This window comes from Aquarana catesbeiana, linkage group LG09 (genome assembly GCF_042186555.1).
Source record: "Aquarana catesbeiana isolate 2022-GZ linkage group LG09, ASM4218655v1, whole genome shotgun sequence".
NCBI classification, from domain to species: domain Eukaryota; kingdom Metazoa; phylum Chordata; class Amphibia; order Anura; family Ranidae; genus Aquarana; species Aquarana catesbeiana.
The window spans coordinates 250,411,225-250,432,854 of record NC_133332.1 but is presented as its reverse complement, the minus strand read 5'-3'; the positions used below and the strand labels follow the sequence as shown (position 1 = coordinate 250,432,854).

Here is a 21,630-nt window from a genome sequence, read left to right as displayed (position 1 = left end):
AAAATGCAAGACTGCAAAAGAGATAAGATAAAATAACTTGTATAAAGGGTGGGTTTCAGAATGTTACTGATGAGCAGTAAGGAAATCGCACTCACTCCCAGCAGTGCTGGTGGCATTGGCGGCAGAGAGAATTACATGAGTGGGGGTAGAAATATTTGTTACATCATGGAGTTGGCTGAGGACCGAGGAACGCCGACGCACAGCACCCTGAAATGAACCGCTTCTCTTGAAGGTACTCACTACCTCCATCTGTAGGAGAGAAAATGAGATAGTGTTTTTTTTTTCTTTTTTTTCGATTTCATTTCAAATGTTCCTTCTTTGGGGAAAAATAAGAAAACACCATTAAAAAAAATAACTCCATCCAAAAATGTAACGTCTAGTTTTGGATGGTGTTTATTGTCTTAACCAATCCAAACCTTGTCTGCACCATTCTTGATCAGTCTTACACTGCTCTCCTCTGCTAGCACTCTTTATGTTCTTTGTGTAAAATGAATTGCCCAATCTCTTTAATAATGATATCTTCTAGCAGATGAGGGCACTGCAAGATTGCCAGACTAACGGATCAAAAGAATGGTGTAACCAACCAAGAAATTGGCTTTATATGAAGGCTGATAGTAATGCAAAATTTGGCATAACATTTTTATTAACTTACTCAGGTTGTTCAAATTTCACATGTTGGTAGAGTAACTCTTCTTCTGTAGTGACTTCTTCATTAAAGGTAAAAAATGGATTCCAAGCAGAAGCAATATGTTGTCATTGAGTTCTTGATGAAGGAAGGCTACAGGCTGTCCGACATCCACAGAAGACTACAGAATGTTTATGGAGATGACACAACTGACAAGTCACCAGTGACAAAACATTGCTCTTGTCAATGGTGTCATCTCCATTATCATTCTGTAGCCTTCTGTGGATATTGGACAACCTGTACCTGTCCTTCATCAAGAACTCAATAGAGGCATGTTGCCTCTGCTTGGAACCTATTATTTACCTTCAACAAAAAGCAGAGCAAAGAAGAGTTAATATAGAAGATTTACTCTACCAACATGTGAAATTTGAACAACCAATGTAAGTTAAAGAAAACGTTTTGCCCACTTTTGCATTTCTTTCAGTCTATCCTCATATTTATCACTGTAAGTTTTCGTTGAAGTCATTGAAGTCCTTCCTTTTGTATGTTTGTAACAATTTGGCAGTTTTTGTTTGGGAAGAGCAGTTTTCACCTGTGCGGATATAGACAACCTCCACAATATGTAAGCCTGAAATCATTTTCTGGTTTCTCCTCAAATTTCAATCCTTTGTATACTTGCCACTTCAAGAAGTCACATTTTAATATGTCACCAATTTTCTACACCTTTATTATTGTTTCTACAAATTTTCAGCAAATTTTGTGATAACAAGCACATTAAAGAGACCCTGTTGCTAAGTTGAAAAAAGATGGACCTGCAAAAGAAAAGGTTTATACTCTCCTCTACCGCCGCCTGTTCCTGGTTATTTGCTCTCTTGTGCAGCACTCTTCTCATCCAACACATTTCCAGTTGAGGTGGATGCCTGTCCTTCTGCTAGGTGTTGTGGTTTCTTCCATTGGCCTCATGCATCACTACGAACTCAGTAGAGATGTACGGGTCAGTGGAAGAAACCAAAGTAAGTAGTAGAGGATTCAGGCATTAGGTGCTTAGCGTGAAGATTCTTCAGGTGGTCATAGCTCTTTAGAAGGTAAAGAATGGAGGAATTGGTGGCAGGACAGATGCACAACCTTCTTTTGCAGGTCCTACTTTTTTGAGCTTTTTTTTTTATTTAGCAACAGAGTCACTTCAACGTTTAGCAGGTAAGTGGAGAAGGTAGAGAATGGAAGAAAAATTATGTTACCAAAATTGGAGAAAGAAAATATACTTTCTGGTTCAGTTTAGCATCAGAATCTAGAAATATACTCCAAAATTAGGTCTGTCTTAATGAGTCAGTCCATTAAAAACGAATCCCCTCTTCATTCTATCATGAATTCTGCTGCCAGACTCATCCACCTTACAAACCGTTCAGTGTCCGCCACTCCTCTATGCCAATCCACTGGCTTCAGATTTCCCAACAAATAAAATTAAAAACACTAACAATACCATACAATACCATACAAAGCCATTCACAATTCTGCCCCAAGCTACATCACCAATCTTATCTCCAAATATCACCCAAACCGTCCTCTCCGCTCCTCCCAAGACCCTCTGCTCTCTAGCTCCCTTGTCTCCTCCTCCCATGCTCATCTCCAGAACTTCTCCAGAGCCTCTCCCATCCTCGTGAACTCACTACCCCAATCTGTCTGGTTATCTCCTACTCTGTCCACTTTTAGGCGATCCCTGCAAACTCATCTCTTCAGGGAGGCCTATCCTGACTGCGGCTATAAACCAAATCTTCTACTCCCCTCATCAGTTCATCCTTCACAGTCCCTTACTTTTGTTTTACTAGCCCCTCCCTCTTAGATTGTAAGCTCACAGGAGCAGGGCTCCTCTAACCCTCTTGTTTTGAATTGTACTGTTGGTGTAGTGTCTCCCTAAATTGTAAAGTGCTACACAAACTGCTGGCGCTATATAAATCCTGTATAATAATAATAATAATAATATTTCAGTTACAGGTGAGCTCTTCTAGACTTTGGGAGAGTCTAGAAGAGCCTAGTCATGGGGTTTCTTAGAACTCTTGGGACCAGTTGCAGTTTGCAGTTTTGGGTGATTGTGTTTAAATTATGTTTTAGGTACTAGGTTTACATATACTTTAACTTCACTATAACTAATTTGCATACCTAAAATGCTTTCTCTATATTATTTACAGTATCTATCTATCTATCTATCTATCTATCTATCTATCTATCTATCTATCTATCTATCTATCTATCTATCTATCTATCTTCACTGCTCAAAAAAATTAAAGGAATACTTTTTAAGCAGAGTATAGCATCAAGTCAATACCCTGGGATATTGATCTGGTCAGTTAAGTAGCAGAGGGGATTCTTAATCAGTTTCAGCTGCTTTGGTGTTAACAAAATTAACAACAGGTGCACATAGATGGGCAACAATGACACAACCACGAAAACAGGAATGGTTTTACAGGTGGAGGCCACTGACATTTTTTTCCCTACCCATCTTTTCTGACTGTTATTCACTAGTTTTGCATTTTGCTAGGGTCAGTTTCACTACTGGTAGCATGAGGCGATACCTGGACCCTATAGAGGTTGCACAGGCAGTCCAACTCCTCCAGGATGGTACATCAATATGTGCCATTGCCAGAAAGTTTGCTGTGTCTCCCAGCACAGGTACAAGAGCATGGAGGAGATTCTAGAAGACAGGCAGTTACTCTAGGAAAGCTGGACAGGGCTGTAGAAGGTCCATAACCCATCAGCAAGATCGTTACCTGCACCTTTGTGCAAAGAAGAACAGGATGAGCATGCATGCACAGATGAGAGCAGATTCCCCCTGAGCACATGTGACAGACGTGAAAGGGTCTGGAGAAGCCATGGAGAACGTTATGCTACCTGTAACATCGTTCAGCATGACCAGTTTGGTGGTGGGTCAGTGATGGCCTGGTGAGGTATACCCATGGAGGAACACACAGACTTCTACAGGCTAGACAATGGCACCCTGACTGCCATTAGGTATCAGGATGAAATCCATGGACCCACGGTCAGACCCTATGCTGGTGCAGTGCGTCCTGGGTTCCTCCTGGTGCACGACAATGCCCGACCAGATGTGGCGAGAGTATGCAGCCAGTTCCTGGAGGATGAAGGAATTGATACCATTGAATGGCCCCTACACTCACCTAATTTCAATAGCACACTTCTAAGACATTATGTTTCTGTCCATCCAATGCCTCCAGGTTCCACCTCAGGCTGTTCAGGAGCTCAGTAAAGCCCTGATCTAGATCTGGGAGGAAATACCCCAGGCCACCCCCCGTCGTCTCATTAGGAGCATGCCCTGACATTGTCAGGCATGAATACAAGCACGTGGGGGCCATACAAACTACTGAGTACCATTCTGAGTTGTTGCAGTGAAATTTCAGCAAAAGGGACTAGCCTGCTGCATAATTTTTTTACTTTGATTTTCGGGGTGTCTTTGAATTCAGCCCTCTGTAGGTTGATAACTTTCATTTCCATCAAACGATGTGGCATCCTTTTGTTCCTAACACATTACCCAGTCCATATCAGTATATATATCCAGCATGATATTTTTCCCCATTGAGATCTGATGTGTTTTCAACATGTTCCTTTAATTTGTAGCAGTGTGTATATATATATATATATATATATATATATATATATATATATATATATATATATATATGTTTTAATACTGCAATTACATGATAATATATACAGTATATATTCTTTGTTTTAATGCTGTAATTGTATCTTACAACTACAGTAGTAAGCAAAAGCACAATGCCATTTTCAGTCTGCAGTATTCTCTGCAAGCTTAAGGCTTGTCTTGTGAATGGAGCCTCATTTCATGTGACTATTACTGACATAGTAATCACATTATTAGGGAATGTTACTGGTCATTATTGGGAACCTGGGGTGAGAGCAGCTTTGCACAGGGTGCTTTGCTTTTAGCTTTCAAATGGGGCGGAACATAGTTTTAAACTTCCCCTAGCATGGGGCAGAGCCAGGGGGATGTCAATCTACCTACTGTGGGTTACAATAAAACCATAACTTTGTCTTGCATAATGATCAGTCAGCTTAGATGAGAAATGTTTTGGCTGCATACAGTATTAGCAATTTTCCTTTGGTGGATCTTCATAGTAAGGCTTCTGAAATGAATGTGCACATCACCTAAACCTTCAACCCATATTTCATTTTGGGTCATAACAGCTGTTCTATATTTCATACCCAAGATATTCTTTAAATTCAAACTTTATAATCATTTTCCTCCTGCAAAGAAGACATTCATGTTTCCCTTCCCCTGTGGCCCGTGCCATTGATCTCCGTGGTAGTAAAGAGAAACAGACGAAATCTGTCAATTTCAGGGGTGTCAAATTCCTGCTCTACCACTCTGTGCTATGGATTCTCAAGTCAGTCCTACACTGCATAGTAGGGGCCAGCCATCTAAACCACTGAGTGCATCTGGAAACCATAGATCTGACACAGCCATAAATGTTGGATTCACCAGGATCTTCAGCTGGCAGCACTCTACAATCATTTTCTATCTGAGAAGAAGTTATAAAGTCTGCTTTTAGTGGTAGAATTGGCAGAGTCACTTTAAAGTTGAACTGAAAGCAAAACATTTTTTTCATGTAGAATAGAGTAAGGGAGGGGTTGAAACCCCTATCAGGTTTTTATTTGCCATCTGTGTCCCATTGGGGACATTTCTCTTCACTTATTGTCCCATAGCCACAACAAGAAGTGAGAGGAAATAACTCCAAAGTGAGGGTATCCCTGGTATCCCCATTGTATTTCTCCTATACCTTTTTTGGTGACCACTCGAAATCACCTCAACGGGAGATAACAATAAAAACTTGACGGGTTCTAATCCCTCTTCACTTTATCTAAAACTAAAAAAAAAAGTTTGGTCTTCAGTTGTACTTATAAATATAGGGTAAAATATATAAATAAAAGGTACAAATATCTAGCTGTTCAAGAATTTTTTTCCAGTCCATTACAGATACAAAAATTGTTAGTTTTAGAAAGATTCCTATGACTTCCAACAATTTCCAATTGGCAATATGTAAGAGCTCAATGTCATTTTAGAATGTAAAGTTGTCTTTACTGAACTGTTCAGACAACAGCCAGGAGTGCCCACTAATACTACCTCAAATAACATCAGTATTTCTAAAGTTCCTTTGGTGGAACAAACCGCTGAAGATATAAATATGAGTGTTTCTTTGGTAAATCATCTCTGAATGATAAAGGGAATCTATCACAAAACGTTTTTTTTTTCAGCTGATTGAACAGCTGCTGCTTCTGATTGTCCCACTGATATCTACACCTACATACCGTTCAGTGCTGTACCTGTTCTACCTACCTGCGATCTACATGGATAATTCTATACTATGCTAAGGAAAGACTATGAATACCATATACAAGATATACAAGTACTGTATTAAAAGTAATGCAAATGTGGGCATAGCTTTTTTATTAGCTTACATAGGTCGTTCAAATTTCACATGTTGGTAGAGTAACTCTTCCTCTATAGAAACTCTTCTTTGCTCTTCTTCATTGCAGGTAAATAAAAGGTTCCAAGAAGAAGCAACATGCCGCCATTGAATTCTTGAAGGCTGTCCAACATTCACAAATGGCTACAGGATGAGAATGGAGATGACACTATTGACAAGAACAATCTCTTGTCATTGGTGACTCTTGTCCGTTGTGTCATCTCAGTAAAAATGCTGTAGCCTTCTGTGGATGTCAGAAAGCCTGCACCCCTCCTTCATCAAGAAATTAATGACGGCATGTTGCTTCTGCTTGGAATCCATTATTTACCTTCTTTTTTATTGCAGGTAAAAAATGGATTCCAAGCAGAAGCATCTTGCTGTCATTGAGTTGCTGATGATTATGTAATGTAGGAACACTGGACCTTTTGGTGTTATAACATGATGGGTTGTTTTTTGGTCCTAGAGGCTGCTCACTAGCAACTGTAGGGTCCTGCTGGACTCCCAGAGGAGTTTACTAAAGTTTTGAAAGGATGGGAGTGCCACACCGGTTTGTATAGCCCTTTGAAAGATTTTACTTTGCAACAGCCAAAGTGCATCGGGGGCTCAGTACTCCCCTTCAGCAGATTCTGTAGGCGTCTGGATTGAAAATAAGTTTTTTTTCTTTATACAATGTGGTGTGACTCTTCCACCATTTCAAAACTTGAGTTCTTGATGAAGGAGGGGATGCAGGCTGTCTGACGTCCACAGAAGACTACAGAATGTTTATAGAAATGACACCATTGACAAGAGTCACAAATGATAGGACAATGGTGTCATCTCCATAAACATTCTATAGCTTTTTGTGGATGTCGGACAGCCTGCTTCCCTCCTTCATCAAGAACTCAATGACGGCACGTTGCTTCTACCTGTAATCCATTATTTACCAGCAATGAAAAAATAAGAAGAAGAGTTAGTATAGAGGAAGAGTTACTTCACCAACATGTGAAATTTAAACGACATATGTAAGTTAAGAAAAATGTTATGCCCACTTTTGCATTTCGGCACAGCCCTTGTATATAATGTCCATACAGACGCTGACATTCAAAGGATATCTAAACCCCAAAATGAAAATGTAATATATATTGCATTATACTAGTACTTATATGTGGTGGCTGCATTGTTATACTATTTTTCAGGGTTTTTTTCCCTTTATTTTCGCCTGGTGATTCTGCAATTACCACACTTCCTGAGTGGCAGCACTCACTTCTCCGTTGTATCTATCCACTTAAGGACTTCACTATTGCAGATTTGCTGCTAAAGGGTGGTTCTCCTGTGCAAAATCATGCACAGTGCCTTGAAAAAGTATTCATAATCCTGGAAATTGTCCACATTTTGTCATGTTGCAACCAGATGTTTTTTTTTCGTTTTATGTGATAGACCAACACAAATTGGCACATAATTGTGAAGTGGAAGGAAAAATTATAAATGTTTTTCAAATTTCTTTACAAATATTTGAAGTGTGGCGTGCATTTGCATTCAGCCCCCCGATTCAATACTTTGTAGAACCAGCTTTTTCTGCAATTACAGCTGCAAGTCTTTTTTGGGGATGTCTCTACCAGCTTTGCACATCTAGAGAGGGACATTTTTACCCATTCTTCTTTACAAAATATCTCAAGCTCTGTCAGATTGGATGGAGAGCGTCTGTGAACAGCAATTTTGAAGCCTTGCCACAGATTCTCAATTGGATTTAGGTCTGGACTTAGAATGGCCTAGTCAAACACATGAATATGCTTTGATCTAAACCATTCCATTGTAGCTCTGGCTGTATGTTTAGGGTCGTTGTCCTGCTGGAAGGTGAACCTCCTCCCCAGTCTCAAGTCTTTTGCAGATTCTAACAGGTTTTCTTCTAAGATTGCCCTGTATTTGGCTCCATCCATCTTCCCATCAACTCTGACCAGCTTCCCTGTCTCTGCTGAAGAAAAGCATCCCCACAACATAATGCTGCCACCACCACGTTTCACGGTGGGGATGGTGTGTTCAGGGTGATGTGCAGTGTTCGTTTTCCGCCACACATAGCGATTTTCTTTTAGGCCAAAAAGTTCCTTTTTGGTCTCATCTGACCAGAGGACCTTCTTCCACATGTTTGCTGTGTCCTCCACATGGCTTATTGCAAATTTCAAACAGGACTTCTTATGACTTTCTTTCAGCAATGGTTTTCTTCTTGTCACTCTTCCATAAAGGTCAGATTTGTGGAGAGCACAACTAATAGTTGTCCTGTGGACAGATTCTCCCACCTGAGCTGTGGATCTCTGCAGCTCCTTCAGAGTTACCATGGTCCTCTTGGCTGCTTCTCTGATTAACGCCCGACCTGTCAGTTTAGGTGGACGGTCATGTCTTAGTGGGTTTCCCGTTGTGCCGAACTCTTTCCATTTTCAGATGATGGATTGAACAGTGCTTCGTGAAATGTTCAAAGCTTGGGATATTTCTTATAACCTAACCCTGCTTTAAACTTCTCCACAACTTTATCCTTGACCTGTCTGGTGTGTTCCTTGGCCTTCATGATGCTGTTTGTTGAACTAACGTTCTCTAACAAACCTCTAAGGGCTCAGTATAAATACAGAACAGCTGTATTTATACTGAGATTAAATTGCACCTAGGTGGACTCTATTTACTAATTAGGTGATTTCTGAGGGCAATTGGTTCCATTAGATTTTAGTTAGGGGTATCAGAGTAAAGGGGGCTGAATGCAAATGCACGCCACACTTTTCAGATATTTATTTGTAAAACAATTTGGAAAGCCATTTATCATTTTCCTTCCTCTTCACAATTATGTGCCACTTTCTGTTGGTCTATCGCATAAAATCCCAATAAAATACATTTACATTTTTGGTTGTAACATGACAAAATGTGGAAAATTTCAAGGAGGTATGAATACTGGAGACTGGTCACTGGTGGGTAATGCACATATACTAGAGCCTGGCACCAAGAGGTTTTGCACACGCTGGAGACAAATCACTAAGGGGTTAATGTACATACACTGGAGAGTGGTCACTAAGGGAGTTAATGCACATCCATACATTCACCAGACTGATCACAAACTGATTGTGAATAGGGAGGGGGGGGGGGGTGTCTGGTTCATTATAATTAGCTGGTGCACTCTCAGTGGTCTATTGAGGAAAGCTGTAGTGTCTAAATCCCTTCAAATATATTTAGGCAGAGGGAGTATGTCACTAAAACTAAAATTTCCACGCCTAAAATCTGACTTGTATCTTGGCACAGACCTTTGCGAATATCAGTGAGCCAATCACAGAAGCAGGAAATGACATTTCTGGGGGCATTCGGTATAACGATGGTGTACACACCGTCTCCAGGTTACCACATTACATTGTATTGGATTTTATAGGAGGTTACAGAGCTGCAGAAGGAAAAGGAAAGGTAATTTTTAAAAACATTCAATTACAACATGGCTTGGGTAGCAATTGCATTTGGAATATATATATTTTTAATTTGCTATAAGTGGAGTTACACTTTGTGCGTTTTATCTAAATAAGGAAATTAATTGGGAAATGAAGTACATTTATAATTTATGAGGACAGAAATACCCCATCAAGAGTTTTTTTTTTTTCAATCTGATGTTCACTATTAGACTTACCCAATGAAGCCACAAATCAAATGAGACTTTCTCTGATTTCTCTGATTTCAGACTAGTAAAATAAATATAAATGGCTGTTATGAGTAATTGCACTTGATCACACATGTTTGCCTCGCTGATAATAATGCCTATTGGATAACTATCACTTATACTGATTGTTTTTCACAGAAACAGCCAATGATCTAATATATACTGGGTATCCTCAATAAGCCCTGAACCAATGACCTAGAAACCTTTTCCAATCAGGAGTTAAAGAGACCCAGTCCTTTGAAAACATCCCAGGCATGACCTCTGCCAATGCGTGCCATGGCCCTGTTCATTTCAAAGGGAGAGCAGTACACCGCTGGACCACTGAAGGAAGTCGTGAGTAGGACTCTGCCATAGAAATCTACATGACCATGGCCCACATGCTTGTTAAGAGGACCTGGTGGGGACAACTTGGGAGGAGCAGCTTTTCAGCGCTGAGTAGGGCCACACAGTGAAGGTCACGGGCAAGCAGGCTAGACTTGAAGGGGTGGGGGGATTCCTTAAAGAACAACTTACACTATATTACTAAAAGTATTGGGCGCCTGCCTTTATACACACATGAACTTTAATGACATCCCAGTCTTAGTCCGTAGCGTTCAATATTCAGTTGGCCCACCCTTTGCAGCTATAACAGCTTCTACTCTTCTGGGAAGGCTGTCCACAAGGTTTAGGAGTGTGTCTATGGCAGGGGTCTCAAACTGGCGGCCCTCCAGCTGTTGCAAAACTACAAGTCCCATCATGTCTCTGCTTGTGGGAGTCATGCTTGTAACTGTCAGTCTTGCAATGCCTCATGGGATTCGCAACAGCTGGAGGGCCACCAGTTTGAGACCCCAGGTCTATGGGAATGTTTGACCATTCTTCCAGAAGTGCATTTGTGAGGTCAGGCACTAATGTTGGATGAGAAGGCCTGGCTCTCAGTCTCTGCTCTAATTCATCACAAAGGTGTTGTATCAGGTTGAAGTCAGAACTCTGTGCAGGCCAATCAAGTTCCTCCACCCCAAACTCCATCATCCATGTTTTTATGGACCTTGCTTTGTGCACTGTTCCAAATCATTTGGTGGAGGGGGGATTATGGTGTGGAGTTGTCTTTCAGGGGTTGGGCTTGGCCCCTTAGTTCTAGTGAAGGGAACTCTTAAGGCGTCAGGATACTAAGACATTTTGGATAATTTCATGCTGCTAACTTTGGGGGAACAATTTGGTGATGGCCCCTTCCTGTTCCAACATGATTGCACACTAGTGCACAAAGCAAGTTCCATAAATACATGCATGAGAAGTATTTTAGAGTGTAGCCTCAGGTATTAATGGTCAATATGGGATAAAAAAGTACCATCATCTAGATTGAAGTATGGCAAATTGAAAAGATGGAAATATGGGGCAGTTGCTGATGCTGACGAATACACAAGACCACCTATCATGGTTAATGGACTATCTTGGTACTCATACAATGACCCAATAATTTTATGATAAAAAATCAAATTTTAATACAAATCAAAAAAAGGAACCATCATACAAATATCAGAAATATTAAAAAATACATCACATTAACTAGCTAACTCCTAACGGGTTCCTCCGTAGAGTTTCTGTTGTAGTGAAGTATAAAGGGTTTCCTCTACCAGTTTCGCGGTATCAACTGCTTCTTCAGGAGGAAGGTCTAAAGGACAAGTAATACATTTAGACAAAGCATAATTCCATTTTAACAGCATATTACAATAGAGATTAATATAAAAGGAGACTAGCATACCCGTTTGGACGAGACCAAAAAGCAACAAGGCCCAACAAAATTCCCCCCGCGGTGGACATGGGGGATTGCAACTGACCGTCTCTGGTAAATAGGTGAAGATCAAGGTTAGAAGGTAATAAAGTTACTATAAAATGTGGTGTGGTGGTAAAGGAACCAAACCAGTGCCGCTGTGGGGTCGAGTGGGTGGGAAAAAGGGGGGGGGGAGATTTGTTATCATAAAATGATTGGGTCATTGTATGAGTACCGAGATAGTCCATTACCATGATAGGTGGTCTTGTGTAGTGGTCAGCATCAGCAACTGCCCCCACATTTCCATCTTTTCAATTTGCCATACATGGATGAGCAAGTTTTGGATGGAGGAACTTGACTGGTCTGGACCTCAACCCAACAGAACAGCTTTGGAATGAATTAGAGCGGAGACTGCGAGCCAGGCCTTCTCGTCCACATCAGTGCCTGACCTCACAAATGCGCTTCTGGAAGAATGGTCAAACGTTCCCATGGACACACTCCTAAACCTTGTGGACAGCCTTCACAGAATAGTTGAAGCTGTTATAGCTGCAAAGGGTGGGCCAACTCAATATTGAACCCTACAGATTAAGACTGGGTTGCCATTAAAGTTCATGTGCATGTAAAGGCAGGCGTCCCAATACTTTTGGTAATATAGTGAATAATATGGCATAGTTGTCCTTTAGAAGCTTCTTTGTATAAGCCTGTTCAACTTTGGTTGTCAACAAAAAAAAAAAATTACGTGTTGTTTCCAATAAACCATTTTTAATGTTCCTACTTGATAAAAAGGTAACATCATCATTTTCAGTAACCTAGCTCAATCAGTTTGCAATATGCCGCTACATATGAAAAACTTATTTAACCCATGATAGATTCCCTTTAAACAATACAGAAGGGAAGAGGAGATAGTTTCTCTGTTATCTAATCAAGCGTTTTGCTGCATTTCTTGGCCAACCTGGATAGAAGAGAAAAGTTATCAAAACAAAACATTTGAATTATTAATGCATGCACGGGTTTATAGCTCATTGTTCTGAACCGACTACGACAGAGGCATGCAGTACAGATCCCCTGAGATCTTCATCCACAGTCATTAGCCATCACCGACAAATGTTTGAAAGCCATACCTGTGTCTGGATACGGTTCAGCCCGCGAAACCATAGGATCTGACCCCTGCGGAGCTCTCTCTCTGCATGATCAATTTCGTCTTCATCCTCAGCCATCTCCTCGTCTGTCATTTCATCTTTGCCTGGCCCGTGACCCGCTTCCTTCAAACACTTCAGATGGCTGGTGGGGATGGTGGCAATGACCTAGATAAGAGAAAGATTGTCAAGTACAGATGCCAAGGGCAACTTCGGTATTCTCAACATTGGAACCATTGAAATAATTTTTTTTATAATTCCTGGATAGAGTAGGAAAGGACTTGAACCTCTGTGTCTCCCATGAATAGATTAACCCTCCATATCTGTCCTGGTGACCACTGAGACATTAAGTAACTTTAACTGTCTGGTGGGGACCGTGGGAATGAGTTAGTTAGAATAAAGTCTGTAAAGTACAGATGTCAAGGACAACCCCGGTATTCTCAACATTGGAACTATTGGAAGCATTGGTAAGAAGGATAAAGTCAACTCTTATTGGAACATTCAGTTACACCTAGTGCTCCAAAATCCTTTTCCTTCATTTTTTTAAAATTCCTGGATAGAGTAGAGAAGGAATTGAACCCCTGTGTCTCCCATGAGTAAATTAACACTCTATAGCTGTCCCGGGGACCACTGAGACAACTAGTAACTTCAGCTGTCTGGTGAGGACCTAGGACCTTGGGAATGAGTTCGATAGAAGAATGCCAAGGGCAACCCCGGTTTTCTCAACATTGGACCCAATGAAAGAATTGGTATGACGGATAAAGTCAACTCTTAGGCCCCTTTCATGCTTTGCAGTCCCAAGTCGCAGGACAAGTCACACAAGTCACATGACAGGTAGTTCCCCTATGATTTCCAATGAGTACCATTCATATCCATGCGACTTCAAAGTAGTCCCTGCGCTACTTTGGTCCGACTTTGATGCAACTTGAGGTCCATAGACTTTCAGGTCATACAAGTGTGAAAGGGGCCCCACTGGAACATTTAGTTACATGTACTGCTCCAAAAGCCTTATCCTTTATTTACAGCCAAAATATGTTTTTTAAATTCCTGGATGTAATTAGTAAAACTGAACAAAGGTAAGCTCCTGTTGGTTGCTCTAAATTTAAAAAAAAAAATAGGATTTACATACACTTGGTTCTTGGCTTTAGGGAGGAGAAATGTTTAGAGTAAAAACCCCACCCAGGTTTTCATCGCTGTCCCACTGGGAAGATTTTACCCTCTCTATTGGTTCTGGTGACCATGGTTTTTAAGATTGACTGTGGTGAGAAATCCACAATGTTAGAGTTGTCAGGGACAGGAGGTGAGGAGGAATCTTCCAACGGTTCCAACATGTTCTGAAGACAACTGTCTAAAATGCCCTGGTACTCACTAACAAAAAAGTTCATACAAATCCAAAACATGTATAGAGGCACTCATGAGGCTTGCAGTAGAGATAATTCAAAGCAAAAGCATTTTATTCTCAACCTTTCAATGAAGCTCAATCTATGTTCTCAAGACTTGAGCTCCATCGAAAAATGCTGTTGTTTTCCATTATGTCTGCTGCAAGACCCATGAGTGCCTCTATACCTGTTTTGAACATTGGAACCATCGATAGAATTGGTAAAATGGAATAAGTCAATTCTTGTTGGTTGCTCTGAACATGTCCCTTCTTCAAAACCCATAACTAAGTGTATGTAAATCCAAACCTTTGTATAACTTTAGTTAGAGTATGGAAGTGTAAAACCCCAGCCAGGTTTTCACTGCTGTCCCTCTCAATTGTTCCTGGTGACCATTGTCTTCAAGACTGAAAGTGGTGGGAAATCCACAATTTTGTCACATGAACAGGAGCTGAGGGGAAATCTTCCAATTGTTCCAACACATTCTGGAGACAACTGTTTAAAAGGGGGTTTTCAATGGCTTTGGAAAGATCTCTTTCTTCCTGTTGTGTCTTTGGGACAAGACGTGGAGGGACAACGAAAACACTGAGGGGTATTAACTATCCCTTACCCTACCAAAAAGAAAAACGGCTTTATGTAAACTTTAAGGGGTAATAAAGTTATTTTGATCAAGAAAAAATATACGGAGAGAACTATGCTGTGCTGTTTATTGTCAGGTCTTTCAGGATGACCAGATCATAAAAGGGTTCTTCATATGTATTCATAAGTAGATCCATGCTTCCATCCTTACAGTCAATGAACAAATTTCATAAGTAGTACAGGCTGAAAAACATGGTATTTTGGCTCAACTATGTAAATATTGGTGTTCCAATTACTGCAATTACATAAGATTGGTGTCTCAAGAAAATCTAAATGGAAATCTCATAACATGGTTCACCTGTAAGGGGAAGTTAGCCTATTACTGTATATGTTAATGTGTGCTACAATTGTTGGTGTAACAAATCTCAAGCAATGTTTGTTAAGACACAGGCCCTTATTCATCAAGCTGTGGCAACATTTAAGGCATGCTAAAGAGTGCTTATGGTATGCTATAAAAACATCCAGTAGCACTGGCAAAGAGGACACTTTAGCATAATTATCATGATTAAAGTGGACCTAAATATAAAAAAAATGAAGATCTGCTATTTTATAGTGAACATCTAGAAATGTTAATTGTGCCTAAGACGATCCCGGAAAAAGTATACGTTTTGATCTGAACTCCTCCTGAAAGATAGCAATGCACTTCCCTATGCCTTGAGCCTCCTAGCTGTATATGTGGGTTGTGAGATCATCTAAGGAACAGCCGCCTTTGACTGTTAGGCCCCTTTTACATGAAGGGTCCGATCAGGTCTGCCTTTCAGTTTTTCAGGCAAGCCTGATCAGACCTTCAGTTAACCCTTATGGACCGATAGGTGTAAACAGACTTGTGTCTGTTTACACCCGCCTACCTCCAATCCGATTTATTCTGCTAAAAAAAAATAAAAAAGGGGAGGGCGGGGGAATCTGCCTCCTCCGTCTAGGCGGATCATATGAGAGGGCGATTGGGTCTAAACAGTCTCAGATTCAGATTAAAATTTGGTGATGTCCGTGTTGTTGCTAATTGTTTTCCTTGCTGAAGAGTAAGCTGTTGCTGAGGACCTGCAGTGCAAGGATCTCCCTGCTCCTGCTTCATTCATTCTGTGAATCTGTATCTGCTCAATCTTTCCTGCCCCTTCTTAAATATTCCCTCAGTCATCAGATTTTCATCCACTGAGGGAGCATATCTGACATTCAAAAGCAAAGTCCTGCTCCTCTACCAAGATGGCTGCCTCTACACAGAGGCACAGTGCAAAACAAGTCAGGATAAAGCTAGCAGGACTAAACAAGAGAAATTAATTGATTCTTCCATCCAGCTAAACAGTGATGGATAAAAGGAATTTCCCCAACTGGGTATTGTATTCAGTAGCTGAATACCCAATCCAATAAGATGCGATCACCATTTGGCCAAGAATTTTCCGCCTTCTCCAAAAGTTGATTGAAATATTGACTTTTTTGAGCCAGGTGGTGTCGGCAAGGCCACCTACAGCTCAAATTTCAGCTAATTGAGTAGAAATTAAAGGATTGTATCACAGGCTTAAGTCAGTACCAGAGAACAGATCAGCTGTGGTAAACCTGTAGGCAATACAAGCCTAGAGCTTTGTTCTCTTCTTGGCACATTTTCTACAGTACAGGTACACTTTTTAAGTTGCCCTAAATGCTGTTAAAACTTGATGTACAACACTGGTAACTATTCAGATGAGCAGTTTCACTACTAACAAAATCCATATTAGGTGGATAATCATACAGCAATATTTCACCTGTCCCCAAACAAGCTCCCCCACTCCCACAAACAGACACCACAGCCATTGTTGCGCGTTTAAAGGAGCACAGCTGAAGGGCTTCCCTCCGAACTGGACAATCAAAATCTGAAACGAGAATAACAAAATGTAGAAACAATACTTAAAATATAATACTTAGATAATATATAGATAGATAATAGATAATAAACCATTTAGTTATAACAGAGCTTGTATATGTTTGCACAGCAGTTGTATATTGCAGATTATTGGGGTTTTTTTCTGGTTGGTAAAAGCAGCAGCAGAATCTTTTTAACTTCACCTTCCTCCCAATCATCAAGTTAAGTTTTTCTGTACCTTGCTTACTTCTTTCTTAAGGAGCTCATTATACATTTTAAATTCATACTTGCCAGTGAATGGCTCTAGTTGTTGCAAATGTTCGTCAATCTGAGTTTGTATCTCTGATAGTTGTAACTTCTCTTCCTGAATGATCAGCTTCATTACCTCGAGACCATGATTGATACAGGTCTGCTTCCATTTGGTGAGGAAGCTTTTGTTTTGTAGGTGCTCAGCTGGAGTCACCCGTTCTTGTCCTCTCGGGATTATTTTCTTATCAATATATGACTCTAGGGACAGAATCTTCCACTTATGATTTAGTTGTTTAATAATTAGTTTTTTATGATGTTTTTACATTATTTCTATCCAATCGGATAGTTGTTGATCACGTGGGTTGCCAGTAAAATGTAAGCCTTATTTCCTCTTCAATATCTTCACCTATCACATAAACCATGTGTGCGACTCAGCCAAAAATAAACCACCAACTCACACACCCTATGTAGCAAATAGACCTCTGAGTAGTCTGCTAGGTATCAACAAATCATGTCAATAGGTCCTGGGTGCTGGGTATGATCAAAAGAAGATCAGCTTATAGATAGCATTAAATTGATTTAATAAAAAGCACACCAAAGGATCCCAGTGCTGGATAGTGGTAGTATATGCCAGCAAATTAGGAAGTATTGACTTGCCAGAGTGACGCCAATCCCTACAGCTCCCAAACACAGACTATGACTGAACAAGGTTGGGAAGATCCATAGGAGTTCTATAGGGGGGAGGGAATTAGGCGACGGCAGTCTCTTCCTATAAACTTTATTGATAGAGGTCAAAAATAATACACAAATCAAAATAGCAGACTACACGGAAGATTTAAAAAGAGGCAACATTGCCATTAAGAACACACACACACCCTGGGTTCACTAGCACACTGCAGACATAAAATGCACAATGACAGTCGAGTGTGAAGACTAGAGGTCAGGTTAGATGAAAATACAAGGAACCCTAGTGATGTCAGCGTATAACCAGCTGTACAAAAGCACTCCTGACATCTGTTCCTCCTATTTGGTGTGATCCTTTGGTTTGCTTTTTATTAAATCAATTTAATGCTATGCTTCCGCTTATCCCTACCTGCTATATCAACTACTGGACCCCGGTTTGCTCACCTCCTAGTGGGATGATCCTGAGGAACATGACCTGGTACTAACACACAGCAGAACCCATCCCCACCATCAGGACCTCTAGTGAACACCGGTTAGTACTTAGACTCTGCACCTCGGGTGAGCCCGTGTCATCCGCCAGGGTGACCTGCTTCTGTACTTATCTAGCTGGTCATTTGGAGCCTCTCCACTACTATGACAAGTGGTCATGTGATCGTCCAGTCCTTCTTGCACCCCCTCCGATCTGAGCGCAGGTGTATTGCATGACTCATGCACACAGCTTTATAAAGACCAGTGCTCCTTAATAATTCAACTCAGTTTAGAAGATGTTTCATGAACACTGGATTTTTAATCACTAGTGAACAGTATGGTAAAATGAAATGAATACAGGAGATTCTTACCTGGACTCCAAAAGTGCCCAGCACTATGCTACAGAATATTAGATTTGCAAAAATACCATCGAATACATTCCTCTCTCCGTGGATTTTCCGTGCATTGATTTCGTTAAACAATTGCATCATGACAAAGGTGTTAAAAATGATGGTGTAATGTTCTGAAGGAGGTGAGTGCAGCGGGGCGTTTCTCCCACTGTCAATGTCAAAGATGAGTTCACCTAGAAGGCAAATATGAACAAAAGCAATCGTTTAGCATAATTTCTTGGAATAAACCAAATAAAAATGTACCAAAAACATAATACAAATCCTAAGGTTTTATCTATTTACAATATTTTTTTGGGGGGTGGGGAGGTCCCAGTCTTTTGAGAGATTTTCCCAAATATGTCCTAGTTTGTATGTTACTTGTAATTCTGTCTTCTTTTTCATAAAAATGTATTTGTAGCCATTTTTTTTTCTGTATAGAGGAGGGAAGCAAATGAACCCCTGTGTCATCCATGGGCAGATTAATCTCCTCTCTCCATCCTGGTGACCATGGAGACAGAAAGTAATTTCAGCTGGCTGGTGAGGACCATGGGAATGAGTTAGATAGGAGAGAGATTGTCAGGTACAAATGCCAAGGTCAACCCCGGTATTCTCAACATTGGAACTATTGAAAGAATTGGTAAGAAGGATACAGTCAACTCTCATTGGAACATTCAGTTACACCTTGGGCTCCAAAATCCCTTTCCTTGAATTTTTTTTAAATCCCTGGATACAGTAGAGAAGGCATTGAACCCCATAGGCATTATAACCTCCTCTATCTGTCTATTTGTCCTGGTGACCCCTGAGACAATAGATACGTTTAGCTGGCTGGTGGGGACCGTGGGAATGAGTTAGACATGAGAAAGATTGTCAGGTGCAGATACCAAGGGCAAGCCCGGTATTCTCAACTTTGGAATTATTGGAAGAATTGGTTAGAAGGATTACGTTAACTCTTATTGGAACATTCAGTAACACCTAGGGATCCAAAATCCTTTCCCTTTCATTTTATAAAACCTCTAGATACAGTAGGGAAGGTATTTGACCTCTGTGTCTTCCATGGGCATATTGACCTCCTCTATCTGTCCTGGTGACCCCTGAGACAATAAGTAAGTTTAGTTGGCTGTTGGGGCCTGTGGGAATGAGTTAGACAGGAGAAAGATTGTCAGGTGCAGATACCAAGGTCAAGCCCAGTATTCTCAAACATTGGAACAATTGGAAGAATTAGTAAGAAGGATTAAGTCAACTCCTTTTGGAACATTCAGTTACATCTAGGGCTACAAAATCCTTTTCCTTATTTTTTTTTAAATTCCTGGATAAAATAGGGAAGACATTGAACCCCTGTGTCTCCCATGAGTAGAGTAACCCTCCATATCTGTCCTAGTGACCACTGAGACAGCAAGTAACTTCATCTGGCTGGTGGAGACAGTGGCAATAAGTTAGGAGGATTGTCAGGTACAGATGCCAAGGGCAACCCCAGTATTCTCAACATTGGAAACGATGGAAGAATCGGTAAGAAGGATTAAGTAAACTCTTACTGAAACATTCAGTTACACCCAGTGCTCCAAAATCCTTGCCCTTCATTTTTAGTCAAAACATGTTTTTAAATTCCCAGATAGAGTAGGGAAAGAATTGAACCCCTGTGTCTCCCATGGACAGATTAACCCAGCTGTCGCTGAGACAGAAAGTTACTTCAGCTGGCTGGTGAGAATGGTGGGAATGAGTTTGATAGGAAAAGAGACTGTCGGGTACAGATGCCAAGTGGTATAGTCACCACTGGAACCATTGAAAGAATTGGTAAGAAGGATAAAGTCGATTCCTACTGGGACATGTATTTACATTGGGGAATCTAGTGCCCCAAAATCCTTCATAAAGCAATAAAAAAAACTCAGAGGTTCTAACCTTTCCCTCCTCTGTAAAAGTCTTAGGTTATTTTAAATTAGTAATTAAGCCAATTTATAGAAGAATTAAGGAAAATAGGGTCAACGGTGGAGTGTCATCACTTGACCAACTGAACCATCTTTATTAACACTTACCAACAAACAACAATGTGAAGATGATAACGAGTTGGTAGACTGCGTGACCAAGTATATTTTTCATCATGGTGCGAGATATAAGGGGTTTGTTTCTTCCATAGGGTTTGCGTAGAAGCAGTGATTCTGTAGGGGGTTCTGTTGCTAACGCCAGGGATGCAAAGGTATCCATAATTAGATTGACCCAAAGCATCTGCACTGCTTTTAGTGGTGAGTCCTAAGTATTAAGCAAATTGAAAAGTTAAAAGAAAAATATTTTTATTTGCCACAAATTTTCTGAATTCTGGTAAATAGATTTTTGCTTTTCTACAGTGATGTCATGGAAATGCACTTTAGTGGGAGGGGAAGAGATAAGGAAGGTGTGTAGCAATCACTGAACTTCCAAGTCCTTATTTGATCACCAGTTTAACCATGTCCTGCTTCCACTGTAGATTAACCTTCCCCTGCATGATGCCGGGACAGCTAGCAGCTAACATCATGATCTGCTGCTAACTAAGACCTGGTACACACTAATAGTTTTTTTTTGTTCTACCCGGCAGGTTGAATGAAAAGAACTGACAGCTCCGGTTGGAGCTGCTGTACTAACTATCTGACGTTAGTACAGCAACCTCCCCCCGCTAAGCTCTTATGTTCTGCCAGGGGGACACCCAGGGACCTTAGTACAGTGACCTCCCCCGCTAAGCTGTTGTGTTCTGACAGGGATGCCCCCCCCCCGCCAGAACACTGTCTCAGAGCGCTCATCGGGAGCCGGTCAGCTGCTGGTTTTCCAAATGGCCGGCTTCTGTCAGACAGACCGACATACACATGGGGCGAATGTCGGACAGTTTTTATTGAACCGGCCGATATCTCCCGACATATGGCCCGTGTGTACTAGGCATTACAGACTTAGCTGTCCCTTACAGCAGCAAAACCCAGTAACATTCAGGAGCCATCACACTTGTTCCTAATCATGTAATTACCTAGTGGAGAGGATTCAGCCCCAACAGAAACAAGGGTGACATCACAAGATTCACCAGTAGTGAAAATGTTGAAATGTTCTCTTTAAAACACAGGCATTTATTGGTCAACCAACAGTAAAATACATCATCAACGTGTTTTGTAGCATTGCGATGGTCACTTAATCAGGACGGGTGTATGAAACACTGAATAAAAAATAGGGGATGAGGATAAAAGTCAAGATAGAGTATAGTGTAAATCAAGTGTTCTCTTTAAAAGGTAGTTATTTATTGGTCAACCAACAGTAAAACACATCAACGCGTTTCAAGGCATCAAGATGGTCACTTCATCAGGACAGGTG

General features: G+C 40.8%; 1 protein-coding gene across 8 annotated transcripts in view; it reads right to left on the bottom strand.

The window, feature by feature from the left end:
• ATP2B3 (ATPase plasma membrane Ca2+ transporting 3) overlaps positions 1-21,630 on the bottom strand; it is a 469,026-nt gene that overhangs the window by 15,234 nt on the left and 432,162 nt on the right. For 5 of the 8 annotated variants that reach the window (XM_073600154.1, XM_073600156.1, XM_073600157.1 and 2 more), the window contains 4 exons: positions 20,337-20,550; positions 18,289-18,500; positions 16,419-16,526; positions 12,653-12,835 (listed from right to left, as the gene is read on the bottom strand). In XM_073600154.1, coding sequence (XP_073456255.1) covers positions 12,653-12,835; positions 16,419-16,526; positions 18,289-18,500; positions 20,337-20,550 — 717 coding nt within the window. Of the gene's footprint in view, positions 1-95; positions 250-12,652; positions 12,836-16,418; positions 16,527-18,288; positions 18,501-20,336; positions 20,551-21,630 lie in introns of all 8 variants that reach the window. The other 3 variants (XM_073600159.1, XM_073600160.1, XM_073600161.1) reach the window with 1 other exon arrangement.